The sequence below is a fragment of the Falco cherrug genome, chromosome 6 (assembly GCF_023634085.1).
Source record: "Falco cherrug isolate bFalChe1 chromosome 6, bFalChe1.pri, whole genome shotgun sequence".
Classification (NCBI taxonomy): Eukaryota; Metazoa; Chordata; class Aves; order Falconiformes; family Falconidae; genus Falco; species Falco cherrug.
The window spans coordinates 79,266,331-79,283,978 of NC_073702.1; the positions used below are offsets into that span (position 1 = coordinate 79,266,331).

Sequence of the window (17,648 nt, forward strand, 5' to 3'; positions counted from 1 at the left end):
TGTAGTCAATACCAGTTGTTGTATAATTAGTTTTCTTTTCTGATTTTGTGTCCAATTGCATACCATACTGATCTGATGAGTGAAGTGGGTTTGGGTGGGTGGAATGTATGTGTTTTCAGCATGGAGGAGGAGGATAATCCTTTCCACATGGAACCAATCATATGATTAGGACTATAGCCTCTACCCAAATCCTGTTGTTCCTATTAATTGGTCCGTTGATTTCAGTAGGTTTTGGACTGGGCCAGTGGTTCATCCAGTTTTTCATGTAGGACTTTTGCAGAACAATAGAGGATCTAAAGAATAAATGGGAAAATGTAAAACTCTACAGATCTATGTGAAATCGATACTTCTTTTCCATTTGGATAGAATTCATGTTAGCGTGTAAGTTTTACGATAGGTACCTAAATCTGTACAAAATTTATATCAGCTGAGAGGTATTTTAGAATGTGTTAGGTAGTGTGTTTTATCTAACATTTGAAGGCCTTGATGTGGTCAGGCTAAAGTTATATTTTAGAAGGAAGATGAAGGAAGATATTTAGATTCCCTAGAACTGAGTTGGGAATTTTCTTGATCAACTGAAATATCTAGGTTAGGGTTTTTATAAGCCTGATACTGTAATTTAAACAACCTCCAGATAAACTGTTCTGTTGTGGGGAAGAATAGTCTGGCTCTGTGAATTTTTAAAGTAGTTTAAATATCTTTTTTAGGTACGACTTTATGGTACATATATGGCAGAGATAGCTCCCAGACTAATAAAATAGCTTTCCAGCTTATCAGTTTGAGGAAAGAATCTGTTTTGGGAGAATTGCCAAGAGGTGCCAGTTTAGCTGGGGACACTGGCAAGGCAACAAGCATATGTGACTGTTTTTTCCTATTATTCTACATTTAACTTTAATAAAACTGGTACTTAGTTCCTGGCAGAGCTTAATGTACCACTGGAAGCCAAGATCTTTCAGCACTTGTTAGTTAACAATCTACCCCTGAGCACCATAAATCTAATCTGATGATAGTGACAGCATTGTATTCAGAAAAAAAGTTATTCTACATGTGTGTTTTGTTATAGAAAAGATAAGTAATAGGAAAAAGTTACTTGTTTTGGTGTTCAGTGCTTGTCTCCTAACTCCTAAGGTCCTTTCTCTGTGATCTGGACAGTTACATTACTTCAGGGAATTCAGGAGATCTCGGAATCAGTGTTGGTTTGATTATGGTGGGCTTAAATACAGTTAACAGCTTTATGGAAATCGTATTAGAAATACAATCTTGGTTAAATATTTACATGTATACCAGAAATTTTGAATGTTTTGGGGTTTGCTTCCCACAGATTCTTGTACCAAAAGAAGAAAATGTATAAATTAAAAGCAGTTGCTGTATTTGTGGGCAAGTTTTTGTGTAGCTCAGCTCTTTGTGGCCCAGCAGCTGTTAAAGATAAAAAATGGAAAGCTTCTGATAAGAATCAAAAATAGAGCCATCTTGCTTTTTTAAAAAAAATACGCTAAGCTCATATTATGCTAGTTCTCTGTTTTTCATAACAGTAATCATATTAGTTTGTTTATCCACACAGAAAATTGGATATAATAGTCTTATAAAGCAGTGAGGCAATGATATTATCACTTTATTAGCCTTTTTATTGTGCTGCTCACTAATGAGTATGTTCGTGATCAATTTTTTTAAATTAAAACTAAATTACCTAATGGGGTCAGCATAAGTGATATGTTTTGTCTTTTTCTGATCATGCCTTTCATCCAGCCTTCATAAACACATTCTCAATCTGTTCTCCCAGGAACACAATGAAAGTTTTTCCCATTAGTGGGTGTTCTTCACCGACTGTGCTCGGTTTGTGCGGAAAAAAAATATATCTGTGGGTTTTGCTTAAGGCTCTATAAAGAGGTTTGTTAACTCAAAAAATGTGCTAGGAAAGTTCGCAGGAGGGTTCAGAGATTTAGACTCTACCTTTAATTTAAGGAACCTCTCTAGCTGCTGTAGTCTTGCCACCTACTGGATTTTTACCTCCTGTAGTCCTCTCCCCTCCTTCTTGCCTCCCCCTCTGCCTTGGTGGTTAGAAAAGGCAATTTTCATCATATAAAAATCAGTTCAATTTTATGAAAATCACGAATTATGTTATTGCTCTAAAATCTGTCTTTTCATAATTCTTTTCAATGCGTACTACTGCCCATATGCGTAGTGCAAGTGAATAAAAAAGACAAGTATTCTAAAACCTGACATTTCTTCAAAGCTCGCTGAAATCGATGAAAGTTCAGGATATAGCACATCTCTTAATATTGCGTCTTTAAGTAGTTTCAGCTTGTCCTTTTGACAGTAGAACTTTTCATCACACCACAAGGTAAACATTTTTGTTTAATCCCCCCATTTCTCTTTAGACTTTGTTACATTTTTTTCAGTCAGGAGTCAGAGCTGATGTATCACTATTGTGTTAAGTTTTGTTTCTCATGTATGATGTTAAGACACTTTGATTTTCACTGGTGTGTTTTCCATGAATCCATCAGTTCTTACCTGGAGGCTTTAACCACCTCTGCCTCGGGTATTGCTGATAGAAGTCTAGTCAAGTATATATACAGAAGGCAAGGTTATAGAATAGGGAAGCATGTGACTTACAGATCTGAACAGAGAAGAAAAACTTCACTGAGAAAGGGGAAAACATTCCTTCTGCACCCCTACCCATCCTTCCAAGGATACACTTTTATTAGCAAATGTTTGAACTTTGTTTCCTGAAAAAATGTCAGTCAGATCTACGACCTTCATATATGCATGAGTGTGGCTAAGGCAAGTCTTTTAGTTGTTGTATATGTGATTGATTTGTGCTACACCTGAAGAGAGAAAAGCAGAACAGTCATTGATGTTTAACCCTATTGTCTGCAGGAGTCTTTGTATACACCCTTCCAGAATCTGAAGTCTTTCATTTGCAAGGCTTGCATGGCGAAGAAAAGAACAATACAGAGCAGACCAAGAGGGAGTGGATTTGTCACAGGTTGGCATTGTGTTAATTTTCTCAATAAAGTCAATATGTTGATGAGCTCAATTATCCTCCAACAGCAGCAGCATTTACATAGGCAGCCCATTGAGCTGAGTAAATTGTAAGCTCTTTCTCCAAACAACCGAAGGAGAGATCTAAGAAAATATTTCCTGGTTTTAGGAATTCCTGTGAGTTGGGGTTTTTCAGCCTGGAGAAGAGAAGATTATCATAGCCCTCCAATACTTAGAAGTGCCCTGCAAGAAGGCTGGAGAGAGACTTTTTACAAGGGCATCTAGTGAGAGGACAAGTGGCTTTAAACTGAAAGAGGGTAGATTGAGATTGGGTATTAGGGAGAAACTCTTCACTGTGAGGGTGGTGAGGCGCTGGAACAGGCTGCCCAGAGAAGCTGTGGATGCCCCATCCCTGGCAGTGTCCAAGGCCAGGCTGGACGGGGCTTTGAGCAACCTGCTCGAGTGGAAGGTGTCCCTGCCCGTGGCAGGGAGGTTGGAACTACATAATCTTTAAGGTCCCTTCCAACCCAAACCCTTCTGTTATTCTGTGATGATGATTACCTAAGTTTGGGTAGAATAATATTTCCATCTGGCTATGTAGTTACTGAGATATATGCAGTACCTGAAATATCGTTCACTGACAGAAACATCACTGCTGTTTACTCAGTGGCTAAAGTTATTTTGATAGGAAGAATCAGATGTCTCAGATTTTTTTCTTCCTTTTCCCTCAGGGGACCTATCTTAACATTGATAGTTGAAGGTCTGAGTGAGGCACTGAAGAGAGAATACCTCTTACTGGACTGATTGATATAGTCCAAAATATAAGAAGCTTTTGAGCAACTTAGAGAACAGCTTTGTTACTGCCTAAGACCTTGCATTTTTTCCCCCAAAATTTATGGCTTGGTTTACTAAAGGTATTTGTTTTCCCCACCTAGTCTGCCTGACTTACAGGGAAAAAAAATATCTAAAAGGTTTTTAGCATCAGTCACAGATTAGCCTGAACATTGAGGCTTTTGAGGCTTCAAAATAATTCACACTGAGTCTCAGTGTTTATGCTGGTATTATGTTTATTACCTGCTTATTACCAGATTACTTAGAGTGTCTGTGAGGACAAAAATTACCCCTTCAGAATTCCTAGAGCAAATTGCAAGGCAAAATGATTTTCTGCTAGTTCAGTACTTTGCATTATGTGACAGTGATACTTCAGCTGTGGTACTGCACTGTACTGGTGCTGGACATTCAAAACTAAGGGTATCTGTTGGTGATTTGTGATACCAGACCTTGTTAGCATCTGCTATTGCTTGAGAGCTGTACTTAACCATTTTAATTATGATTTGTGATTCCAGTTTGGACAGGGATTTCTGTTTTGTTTTAATGACTGCAGTCTCCAAATCTGTGTCATAAAATTTTGATCTGGTTTCTAAATACATTTGTTAACAGCTTGTAATCATGATGTGCATAGATGGAAATGAGGACAAGAACCATGCTTATTAGGCTGACTTCAGTTTGGAAAAACCGTAATTGTGCGCAAGTATTTTGGCATAAAACTAAGAAATGTTTCCCCCCAAAAAATATGCTGTCTCTCTTTTTCTTCATTTAATCTTACATACAGTCCGAGTTTCTTACTAAATTCTGTTTTTCAGAAACACAACAAAGAGAATTTAATCCCAGGTTCCAGCAAACACACAGAAGTTCTTTTGTTCCTCCATATCGTCACCAGATGAGGGGGTTCCTATGGAGAAATCCTCAACCACAAGGTAAAAAATGTGTGCGCGTGTGTGTATTTGGAATTGTCTCTATCAGCAATATAACAGCTCTCTGTGTATATGCAGTTTGTGCTTGTATGTATGCAGTTACCCTGTGGCTACAGCAGCCAGTAACAAAAAATGTTTCAGTTATAGTTGCGTACTACCATTAGCAAAAACTTAACTCTGCAAGTTGAGGTAGAGTGTAGTGTTATAATCTGGAGTCATCTTTTACTCCCAGTGTTCTGGGGAAAAAAATGCTTTCATGTGGTATTTAAACTCTCCATGCTTCGTCTCAGCTAAACTATATTTTAAATTGTAATAGTTTTAAAACAAGTTGGCACAGCTGCATAGAAATGTCTGTCTGAAGTCTTTAGCTGCAAATCTTAGTTCATACTTAAACAAAACACTTAAGCATATGAATAAAGCTAAACATATTCTTAAGTGGTTTTCTAGATCAGGTTCTCAGTTTCAGATCATTGCTTAAGTGATTGTGTTGGGTCTGGCTGAGCCCTGTGGAAGCCCTCGTAGTGCTGTGCTTGTACTGGTAGCTAGAAAGGTGGTGATAACACAGCAGTGCTCTGGCTGCTGCTGAGCAGTGATCGCTCAGGATGGAGGCTCTCTCCAACCTTCACCTGCCCCACCACCCAGTAGCCTGGGGGTGGGCAAGATCTTGGGAGAGGACAGAGCCAGGACAGCTGACCCAAAGTGACCAAAGGGATATTCCAGACCATATGACATCTGCTCAGATAGAAAAGCTAAGAGAAAGGAGGAAGAAAGGGGGGGTGGGGAGGGCATTCATTTTTTACGTTTGTCTTCCCAAACAACCGTTCTGTGTAACTCCCTGCTCCTTGGGAAGTGGCCGAACATCACCTGCTGATGGGAAGTAGAGAATAACATCTTTTGTTTTCTTTTGCTTCTGCACGTGTGACTTTTGCAATTGCTTCATTAAACTGCCTTTATCTTTTGACCCACAAGGGTTTTCTTCCATCTTATTTTCTCCCCCCCACCTTGTTATGCTGAAGAGGGGAGTGATAGAGCGGCTTGGTGGGCACCTGGCATCCAGCCAAGGCCAACCCACCACAGTAATACAAATGCAGGTTCTGTCTTGTCTTGGCATTAATCTTAAGTCATTCACCAATCTCATTTCCTAAACAGAACAGACATTTTAATGAAGCATTTCAGTTTTACTTCCTCATTATTATGAGTTAAAGCATATACACGTAGATAAAATGTAAAGCTAAAATATGGTGTGTGTATGCTGACTGTGAGCAGAACCCAAACTGGTTATTCTTACTGTGGCCATCTCAGGAAGCCTGCTGTTCAGGGGTCAGGTCATCTCGGGCCAGCTCCAGAGACCTTACGAATAGATATATTCCACAAAGTATGTTCCACAGTAACTGTGCCGAACTGTGTTACAAATGTGTTTCAGTAGCACTATTAAAACATCTTGGCTTCTTCTACACTAGCCCTATTTACTGCCCTCAGGATGCTCTTAAAACATGATCCCCTAAGTGCAGTTACATTGCCTCTATTATAAGTAAAATAGATTTAATGGGAAAATAGATATCTCCCTCCAAAAGAGCCGTGCAGTGTTTTAGAGCTCCTTTTAAACTGATCTGCCAAGATGACTCATTTTGACAAAGTTTCTTTTTCCTGTTTGCTAATATTAAGACAGACACTTGGGTTGCTTCATTTTGTAGCTTTTGTCTCTGCTGTAAGTGTGTCTTCCCAAAGAGGGAGAAAAAAGAACAAAGAAGTGTCAATTTTGTCTTCCATGATAGCTTACATGATAAAACTTCCTAGTAATGTTGCTGATATCTGTCTATCCCATCTTTTATATCCCTTCTTGTGGCATACAGCTATGGTTTCTGCTGTTGTATATTATGTGGAAATCATTGGACTCAATTCATTAAAAAGTAATGGAACAGTAACCACAGGACCCATATCCTCTACTTCTCATCAGGAGTGTACCTAAGGATTAGGCAGCCTTTGCTTTCTTTTACAAGTTAATGTTTAAGAATTCCATGACGATGTCTCACTTCAGCAGTGGAGGAAAGGGTGCCTCCACCCAGGAAGCAGGAAGCTTAGAAACACTGGCATTTCTCGGAGATGGTGGTTTAGATCCCCTCAGGCAGAAGGAGAATTGAACTTAGGCATCTCTCATTTTATGGTGAATACTAACCGCTGATCTCTTCTGATTAATATCTCATCTTCTGGCTGTATTTTGAGAGAAGGGAATTCAGCTGTGAGGTTTTGGCGTTTCCAAAAGGGGTTGGGTTTTGGGGCTTTTGTTGTTGTTGTTGCTTTGGCTTGATTTTATTTATTTATTTTACATTCTTTTTGTAAATTTCTTGGCTGTGTGTCACAAGTAGAGAATTCATCCACCTAACTCGGAACAGGCCATCTAAGCCTCACAGGGAGGTAGATTTTCCCTTGTTGTTTCTTGTTTGTTAATTTAGGAGACTTGCTATTAAGCACGCTGACTTACATGTATCCCATTCTGAGTGTCTGTCCATTCTGATGCTTGTTAAACATATCGTAGGTGTGCAATTTAAAGTTAAGATTAGGCTTCTGTTACTGAGATATGAAACTTTGCATGGCAGCACTTTATAACCTGTGTGCTTTGAGTTTAAAAAACTTGCCAGAGGTGGCATAGATGTCTTTAATGAAGCATGACACATGGATTCGTGGCTGAAACACCACAGCGCATGCCATATTGGTAGACAAAACTTCATTAATTAGCAGTTAAGGCCACTAATATGTTGTTTTGGAATCACATTGTAACCTCATTCTACAAATAGCTAAAAATAAACTGAGCACTAAGAACTATGGAAATCAATATTGAGTATCGTGCGTCTTTGTCACTCTTCAGCAGTCCAACTGGTGAACACTGAGATTGTCATAGCATACAAATTGCCACCTAGATATAAATCAACATAAAAAAATAGCAAAAAAAAAAAGTCTATAACCTTATCTGTGCATTGTCTTACATACTTTTAGAGCTATATTTTAAAATTTCAGTGATTTTTACAACAGTTCTCATACTAGTGTTTGAAAACCTGTCTGAAAAGCGGAGTGAAGATAAGGGGAGGAGATAGGGGAGAGAGTGTATGTGGGATTGGTTGTAGCAGCTGCATGAATTGCTGAAATCAAGGATACCCTAATACAGCAGCAATAGTGAAAGGTATTGGCAAGGATATAGAATTTCTGCTGGTGATAAGGTAAACATCATAACTCTCTGTATGACAGACCCAGGGGGAGGGATGAGGACATAATGAGTAAGAGCTGTCAGAGCGCTGGAAGTAAGGGATGATAATTTCAGCTACCAGTCATCTACCACCAGAATCATAAACAGTGAGATGGGGAGATAGTGAAGAGTTTTGACCATTTCATATTTACATTTAGAAGGTGTTGGATTTGGTGGTCAGCTATATTCTGCCTAAGAAAATTATCTTCCCTCAAAAAAATTTAGTTTTGCTTTCTTTGTTTCCACCCACCTTTCCTTTCTTTTTCTTCCTTCTCTCTGATGGAAAAGGAGAGAAAAAGGGAAACTTTGGGACATTTTTAGAGCATTCTAGAGAATTTTAGTTGAATTTTAAAGAATTCAAAAGTGATTTTTTTTACAAAAACCCAAAATCTTGGAGAGAAAAGCTTTCATGGAAAATTGAAACCAGTTTTTCAGGGGAAAGGAAGGATGTCAAGGAAGGATATGGAAAAGATAGAATTGTTGGAGGTATGTCTCACTCAAGAGAAACTCTTTTGTCCAAGACAGAAAGGAATTATCCAGAGTTCCATTTCTTCATGGAATGTAATTGCATCAGAAGGGTTCATATATTTCAGTCTTGGCACACTGTAAACCATGTGCTGAACATAATGCAACTATACTGAAAGATCTGAGTTTGTAGCACCATTTCATTTGCTGGTTGTTTAATCAAGGCTTCCACACTCATGTTGCATACTCTGTGTTCAAGCGTGTTTCTGATTAATAGGATTTTGATAGAACTGTAGTGTAGGTGGGACTTGGTAGAACTTCGGTGCTGAAAAAAAGATTTCATTTACAGCTTGACTACTGCTTTATTTGTAGGAATTTACACAGGCACAATTAAACCAGTATGAAAACATTTGTTAATATAGCTTGTCTGGTTCTAAAAGTGTATTTTCCTCTCCTGAATTCACAGAGCCTGATCTACCAGCCACTGTGTATGACCTGTATGATTCACTATACCAACCCATTAGTTGGACTAGATTTAAAAGTTACAGTGACCCAAGAGCTTTAAGAAGAGCAATGCCACCATGGGCTTTATCCTCCAACATCTCAAAATACTAGCCATAATTATACACCAACTGGAGAGGAGCTTGCTCTTTTCTCAAAATATGTATAAATGTAATTTTTCTTGCAGACTATCTGAATAAGCTCTTGTTTTCATGCTTTAATGTTAATTAAAAATATTTCATTCCTCTCCTGCTCCTTCCAGGTAGAGAATATGGATTGGGATATCCAGACCGGAGGAGAAGATTCCACCTTCCTCCTCGGTAAAGAATACGTATGTACAGGTAGCAAACTGAGAGGACGAGATAGACAAAATTATCTCAGTGGTAACTATGAGAGCCTCTTTCTATGAACTTTACAGAGTACCTGAACCATGTGACTGCAGAGGAAATCACTCAAACCTGAGGCTATTCAGCTTGTTAATCACTTGTCACGTTAGGTCTAAGCTTGCTATGAGACCGAAATCCCTAAAATTTAAGTTACAGGTACCAGCTGAAGCACTGTAGCATATTAGTATACGTACAGTATACAGTATAGCTATACTATGGTGTCTATTTAACACTGGAAAGTCTGAGGTGTTTTTACAACATCGTTAGATGTTCCTGACTATAAGTTTTAAGACTTAAACTATAAGTTTTGCGTATTTTCATTATAATTGTATATATTACAAGAGTTTGCTCACCATGAATGATGTGGCATATCCATGCTGAGTTGTGGTTTGTGTCTTAATTATGGATTATATTTTTATCTGAAGGGTTATACCATCGTTACTGAAACCTGTTGAAAAGTTTGAAACATGGTATCGCTGATGTACACATCACCTGCCAGTGAAACAAAGTGACCTTCCTGTAAAATGCAGTGCTTTCTTACAAGAGCCAAAAATTGCAATTATTTTTGGTGCTTTTAGTTGAACAACTTTATCTCAGCTGGCTGTGTGGAGTGAACCACGTCAGCACTGAGAAGAGAAAGAATCTGTCATGCTTTACTTCTGTAATAAATAATACCTATGAGAACTAAGTATTTTTCCTGTCTAGTAATCTAATTTAAACACTTCAGAATTATTTCTTGAAAATTAATATATTTCACTTTGTGATTCAAGTTCAGTGATGGTTGTATTTAATTATAAAATTAATTCATTTTAAGTAGAGTTAACATAAATAATACCAAAGAAATGTAAAATAACGGAGCATATACGGTTTTTAACAGCATCACAGGATCATATATATCATAGTAAATTGGTACTGCAGAAGACCCTCTTCAAGTCATTTCTTGTGTTTTTTAAGAAACTGGTTTAGAGATTACATCAACTTTCTTATGTCTTCCATTTCCATGCTCATTCAGTTAAAAATAATCAGAGGTACTTTATCTAATTACTGTCTTTAGGGAAAAAAAAAAAGGCAGTTATGTAGAAATCCCATTTTAAATCATGAAGTGTAAAAATTGTACCAGAGGGAAGGAGTGTCAACAGCATTTATGTCACATAGAAGGTGGATGACACACTTAGAACCAAGTTTCTCTCTTTACTGATCTGCATCTCAACCTGATTGAAAATTGTTCTAATCTATGTAATCTTCAACAATTTTCATGCTTTTCTTATATTTCTAGCAAACTTTGAATGGGATTGGCTTGAGTGGATGGGAATCGATGGGCTTTCATCTGTTTATGTGCTTTGGAATCACAGTATCTTTAGTTTTGTACTTTAGCATTTTCAGTACATGAAGTTGTATAATATACCTCCTGTATGAGGAGAGGTTATGATGAAAGAAAAATGAAAGCCTGATGTCCTGTTCCTGCTCTCAAAAAAGACAGAGCAGCAGAAAAAGAAGAAACGCAAAGATAGAGGCAAAATGTTAAGAGCAAGTTTTGAAATCTGACACAGTTTGCAGATTTTTATAAGAGCATATTTAGTTATTGAAGATGATGACTATTCCAAACAGTAAAGTCAGTGGTCAGAAACTTGGTGCACATGCTCAAAACTTTGTATTAGAACTGTAGGCCTTAGTGTTTATTATGTTGGATAATCCACTCTTGGATTATTTTTCTTTTTTGTTTTGAATATTATTGATTAGTGTCTTGTTAGTGTAGTACTCATAATCATCATTCTAGATTTTACTGGTACAGAAACTGTATTAGGCTTCTTATTGTATTACTGCCGGAATTATTTATTTTTATAAACATTGGAAAATTAAATTTCTATCTGAAAACTGTCTCATGATCCATACTAACAGAGAGTAGCAAACGCTGTAAAACTTAATGCTTGCATTAAGGCTTGCAGAACTTAAGGTTCAAAACATAAGTGCTTATCTGGATAATTAATACATAGATCACTAAACCCAGAACACATCATTATGGTAGTTTAATTACCCGCATGATACAGATCACAAAATCTTACCCTGCAACAGGTCGTTAACTTCTAAAATTGTTTCAGTGTTGATGTTCATGTGTCTTACTTGGCTCCTCTCAATGATTTGTCTTTTAGATCACACAGGTGACCCTGCTTATTACTGGAAGCGAATGAAAACGGATAAAAGAACAAGATACATTTTAATGAAAAGCTGTATGCTGAAGATCATGAAAACTTCATCAGTATTTAAAAAATGGTGGTGGGAAGATTCTAATCAGAAATTTATCATGCCTCATTTTCAGTTCCATTTTAATTTGTATACTTTTTTTCTAGCCTATAGCTTAGAGAAGTGAATTATGAAATGCTGTGAAACAACTAATATATAATTTAGGTTCCAGCTACTATTGTTTGAAGCGCTTGACAAAAACCTTGTCGACACAGTTACAAAAAATGAAAAATTATGTCTAAAAACTAGAGGCCAGTCCTAGGTGTTGAAAAAGGCTGCAAAAATTTAATTAATCTGATTCTGTTGTGAGAACTGTGTCTTCCATTAAAGCTTTTTGCTATACGAGGCTGAAAGTGCCTGGTCTTGGACAAAAAAGGGTACTTCTAAAGTGTTTACGGTCATATCACAGTTAAAAAATGTTACTTTTCTGTCACGTGGCTTACTTTCATAGTTCCTCAGCCTCAGAGAATAAGAAAAGGGTAGCTAAAACATTCCAGAAAATTATAAAATTAGTTTCTATGTAAAAAACTGCTACAGCTTTTATTTTGGGGCCTTTCAGAGCTGAGTCAAATGCGTAGTCCTCTTCTGGAATACCTACAATTCTCTCGCCTCCATATGTAGTGAGTCATTTATGAAACATTTAAGGTTTATGCCAGACCTCATATCTGTCTTTAGCCTCAAAGTAAAGGTGTCGGTGCGAGCCTTTGGCCAGTATAATTTTGGAGGAAATTCTAAGTCAAGGGGAAACTAACAGATGATTTGAATGCATTCTTTTTTTTTCTTTTTTTTTTTCCTCTAAGTGGCAGTTGTTTGAAGCCCACAGGGTAAAAATTTTTCCCTGTTGATATTATTGGTGCATCTTTTGCAGATATTAGTGGCACCATGATTTTGCTCCATACTGCTAAGGTAGTCCCAAGAGATTAATTAAATGGACAGAGTACCGGTGGGACAATTGGGTATCTCCTGTATTAATTTTTACTGGTCTATTACTCATCACACAGACTTTATTACTATTTTGGAGATATGTGTATTTTTAGAATAGTACCTAAGTACACTTTAAATGTCTTTTAGAAGTGTTTAGTATGAAGAAAAAGCATTATTTTTATATTCCAAGGAGAAAAGTTAGCTCTAATTTTGAAATCTATTTTCAGGAGTACTATAGATATTGTACAAATTGCACTTCTCTTTATGATACAGTGTTTACTAACTTCAACTCTGTGGGTTTTAATCCATTATTGTTCAGTTAATTTGGTTTCTTAGGCCTTGTGCAGGTAACCTCTTTGAGTCAACTGTCAGTGGAACTTAGTTCCTATTCACTGTACGTGTTATGTCGAAGTGAATAGTATTGTCAGACATACATAGCTCGTTACTATAATTTCCTTGCATGTATTTTTCTCGTTGTAACTCGATAAATATATTCTTTCATGCTCTGCATATAGCAACAGTCCAGCTAAACTGGTAAATTGGTAGCAATACAGGATTTCTAGTTGTATTAGACGTTTGAGCAGACACAATTTTTACACAACACGGTGTCTGAGTTGCGTTCCAGGGATCCTGTCATGATAGGGGCATTCCTGCTTCTTTTCTCTGTTGATTTGTCACTGCCTGTAATTGTAATATCACTTTTTTTCTCTTTTTCCCCCCCAAACCTTTTGGAATAATATGGTCTGAGTTTTATGGAAAGTTCTCTGGTTTCAGAAATCTCATAATGTATAATAGCGTATTTGAAAAGAATGTAACTGTGTGCCAGAATTTGTTGGTAATTCCCCCTTCAGGCTTTGATATGAGAAAAGATTTCTGTTGGCCTCAATAAACAAAGTTAAATACAGTTAGAGTGGGAGTTTTGCTGTGCTAGTTGTGGTATGTTATGAATTGTTGGTAATAATTACCCTGACTACTGAAAAAATGTTAGCTTCTCTGTTGAGGTTTTTTTTTTTTCCTCCTAATGTTAGACCATAAGCAGAAGCTGCTTATTATTATTTCCAAGCCAAAAGATTTTTTTTTCCCAGCAGGAATCATAGAGTGAAAGCAGAAGCATGAAATTGAAACGCAGAGGTGCTACTTTCCTGTCTCAGTAAACTTTTTAAATTTGTCAGAGTGCCATAAAGCTTATGGACTGTGGAAGAAAGTCTTCTACAAGAACATGACCTTAAAGATTCCAGTCTGATAGGGTTTCCTTAATATGTGGACTACAGGGTTACTGTGAACGGGTACAGGACAGAGGTAAAACAGATGTGTATTTGAAGTGAAGGAGCCTATGTCTGTGCAGAAAAATATTCTTGTTTCTTGTTTTGCTCTATTGCTTACTGTATTCTCTGGACTATGTACTGGGTAACTGCCTTTCATCAAATGTTCACTGAAATTGTGGGTTTATTTATTAGCTTTATTTTTTTGCCTTCTGGAAGGGAATTCAGAGAACGTTCATTAACATCAATAACTTAGGCAACTGTGACTCAACAGAAAACATTACATGATCATTGTGAGAGAAGAATTGACTGACAGGAAGACATTGATCAACTTTCCCCTTTTTATCTATGATGTATCCTTCATCTTACATTAGTTTGCTCATTTGTGTGACACCATCACATTGGGAATCTGAATCTGGATTGCAGAAAACACTGAAACACTAAGTTAATCTTACGATGCTGTGGGACTGTAAGTATCAAAACATACAGATTACGCCTGTTTTATAAACCAGGAAACTACAGTTTTAATTGCTTTGCTAGCTCAGCAAGCACTGTGCTGAGGCAGAGGGGAATAGCAGTGCTAAAAAGCTCTACAAATATTTTTGTACCATGCTGTCAGGGCAGAATTGTAAGGATAATCAAACATATTATTTTGCAAAGGTGGTCTTCAATGAAATGTTGAGGAAGAAGATAAAAATTTTATGTGTTCACATTTAAACATTGACTCAGTCTTGTCAGCTAAGCTGGGAGGCAGGCTTGGATACCTTCCTTCCCTAGGAAGGTGGATGGAAGATTCCTCTCTGATGCAGAGCCTCCTCCTTAGAGAATACCTTTTGGTGGTATAGAAGCATGGTCAGCCCAGTAAATAAGCAGAAACCTTGGCTTGTTTGTGCCACAAACAATCATGCTTGAGAGTGTAGGGATACCATGATGTTTTGTGAGTCTGGCAAGGCTGCCTTCACAGATACATTTTGATGGCCTGGTAAGGTTGCTCCTGAATGCAGGTCATTCGGATTTGCTGAGGTTGCTCAGGACAGGGGTCGGGGACGGTAAGTATACAAGCTCCGATGTGTCCTAGTGTCCCAGCTGCAGAGGTGTCTGACAGCCACATGGCTGGCTGCAACCTGAACGCTCTACCAGGCTCTCCTTGTGGCCCTCAAGGGGTTCGGCTGCCTGGAGCTGAGGAACCTTGGATCCAGCTGGTGTCTGAGAAAGACCTGTGTGAGCAAGCTGTGAAAAGTCTCATGGAGGCCTCTGCCCCTTGCCGGAAGAGCTGCATTTAAGGCCAGGTCCTTGCCCTTGGTCCTTGCCTAACCTGTGCAGGTAAGCCTGTGTCCAGTCTGCTACCTTGCTGATTCTACCTTTGCCTTGCTGATTTGGCTTCTTGCTTTGACCTGGGACATCCCTCATCACCATAGGCTTGTCCGGTGATCACAGGACTGTCGTGTGAACCTGGGTACCATCATCAGACCTGCTCTGTCCTTGTTCAGGTACTGTGGGACTGCACCCTCACCCCTGAGGTCACTGCCCTACCTGCGTTGCCGCTCAGCTGCTGGCTTGCCTTCCCTTGTGGAGCTGCTCACCCTTGCTGCTCCATGACAGTGGCCTTTAAGGTGCCCAAAGGCACAAGGACAGCATAGGTGGTCACAAAGTTTGGCTGTAACGACCATAGTAATTGGACGGTGTCAAAACAATAGATACAGCCTGTGAGATTACTTGCTGCTGAAAACAGCTCAAAAACCTGAAAACAGCTACACCAGCAAAGTGTCTGTGCATATTTTATACAATCAGGACCTTGCATTCATTGCTTTCCTTGCAGCTGACATCCAGACCTTCAGGCTACATCCTTCAAGGTTGCCACAAATGTGAAGCTGGTTCAGAACACGGAAGCTCATTTGTTAAAGAATATGTTCTTGCAGCTGATGCTCCTAGAGCTCTGCTTGCTTGTACTGCTTTCCAAGTCCTAGGTAGGTACATTAGGTGTTAAATTTAACCTACAGGGTTATTTTTTACCTGGAAGTGTGTAAACTCTTAGGGCTCTGTAGCTGAGACAACACATGGTGAGTTGAAGAGCTGTCTGTAAAAGACAAAGGCAGCTGGCAGGGGATTCTGTCAGAGTACTCACCAGCCTAAATGTGTTATTTAATCTTACTACAAAATTAAGGACTAATGTTTGGTTTTGCTTGTGCCAACTGGGAAAAGATGCCTCTATTAAAAAAACCAAACTCTACAGTCTTGGATATTTGTTTGTTCAGGTAAGGAATGAAGACCCTGATACTGTATTGAGTGCTGCTCATTGCATGAGTAGGAGGTATGGTAGCGCACAGCTGAAAACTCTCTTAACACGCTTGAAATCAGAGTGCAGGCAGGACTTCAGCCATAGTGATTTCAGGTTCTGTCTCCCATATCTCAATATCTTACAAATAGGGAGGTAGACAATTAATTGGGGCCAAAGAGCCACTCAGACTGCAGAATTTCAGTCACACAGTGTTGCGTTCTGTACTGGGTGTTCATATTTGATACCAAAATTATGTTTCATCAGTAAGCATCGCCAAAAGACTCTCTTCTCCTCTCCTCATTATTTATGTTTGCAACTACTTCTCACCAGTCCTTCAGAGCTGAAGGACTCGATTTGCTAATCTGATACAATCACAAACCTGAAAATTACACGATCTAGGGAAGCAAGGAAGAGAAATAGGAGGGATGCATGAAACATTTACTATTTTTAAGCTTTTATTTTTGTGTTGGTTCTTTTCGTTCTAACAGAGTAACAGTTAGTCGTTAGATCAGTTACTGAATAACCTTTTATTAGTAGTCATCACACAGATAAGAAAGGATGTATTCAATGTTAATATATTTAATCTAGGCATGATTATTAGTATGAAATACATTGATATTTCAAATGTATTAATATTTTCTTTTCCATGACGGAAGACTTAATAGGCACAGAAGCCAATCCTGGATATAAGCCCTCTGAAAATGCTTGATAAGTGAAGGCTTTTTAGTAGAGAATGGTGCCCCCTGTCTCAAAAATTAGCCAAGTATGCAGCTGGTCTTTGGACTCATTAGAGAGCAAAACTGTTCTGATATCAGATGGGATTTCTAAATATGCTGTAGGTGGCTCAAAAATGTATAAGTTTAAGCAATCATAATTTTTAGAAAAGTGATGAGAAACTTGCATGCATGTGGAAATTTTAATCAAGGTAGCCTTATCAGATCCAGCTTTATTTTAGTCAAAAGTTTGTTTGTTAATGGCAGAAGCCCAGGAGGCTCTGTATTTACTTTCTGAGAATAATTTTCATTTGTCATGATGATGCAGCTCATCTAAACGGACGTTAAGTGTATAATGTGCTGCTTTTTGATAATCATCTTCACCCTCTGGTTTAATTACCCAACAGAGCCCTTAGTCCTTATGATCTAAGTTCTGCTGGAGGGTTTTCACTTTGAATAAAGTTTACCCAGGTTTGAGGCATGCTGGTGATAAAGCTAGACCTTTTGTTATGTAATATGCATATGAAAGATCGCTGCATTTGAATGTAGTGATAAGGCTGACAGAATCTTAACCATCTTTGGGCAAATTGCAATACTCTCTTTAACAAAACCTTCATTTTGTAGGTGTGATTTAATTTCTACTCCACCTTCCCTATGCGGAGGGGAGATTCCACATAGGAGCAAATAGGAGAGGTTCAAAAAAATCCTCTAGTGATGTTGCATTTCCAAACAAAAGAGGGGCAGCAGCTACACAGTTGATGTACAGCAGCACAGAGCGTTAAGGAGGTGGATAGTGCATCTAGAGCAGAAGTTCTCGGTTTTAAAAATAAATCATGAACATGGGGCTTACTGTACTTCTACCATGGTTGCAATACACTTAATGCAGTTATGTATGTATTTT

At 38.2% G+C, this 17,648-nt stretch overlaps 1 protein-coding gene across 5 annotated transcripts in view; it reads left to right on the top strand.

Moving 5' to 3' along the window:
- FAM120B (family with sequence similarity 120B) overlaps window positions 1-13,398 on the top strand; it is a 63,426-nt gene extending 50,028 nt beyond the window's left edge. For 3 of the 5 annotated variants that reach the window (XM_055714137.1, XM_055714138.1, XM_005440262.4), the window contains exons 8-11: window positions 2,878-2,986; window positions 4,626-4,739; window positions 9,206-9,263; window positions 11,480-13,398. In XM_055714137.1, coding sequence (XP_055570112.1) covers window positions 2,878-2,986; window positions 4,626-4,739; window positions 9,206-9,263; window positions 11,480-11,492 — 294 coding nt within the window. In that variant the 3' untranslated portion in view covers window positions 11,493-13,398. Of the gene's footprint in view, window positions 1-2,877; window positions 2,987-4,625; window positions 4,740-9,205; window positions 9,285-11,479 lie in introns of all 5 variants that reach the window. The other 2 variants (XM_027806832.2, XM_055714139.1) reach the window with 2 other exon arrangements.
- Window positions 13,399-17,648: the final 4,250 nt, after the last annotated feature.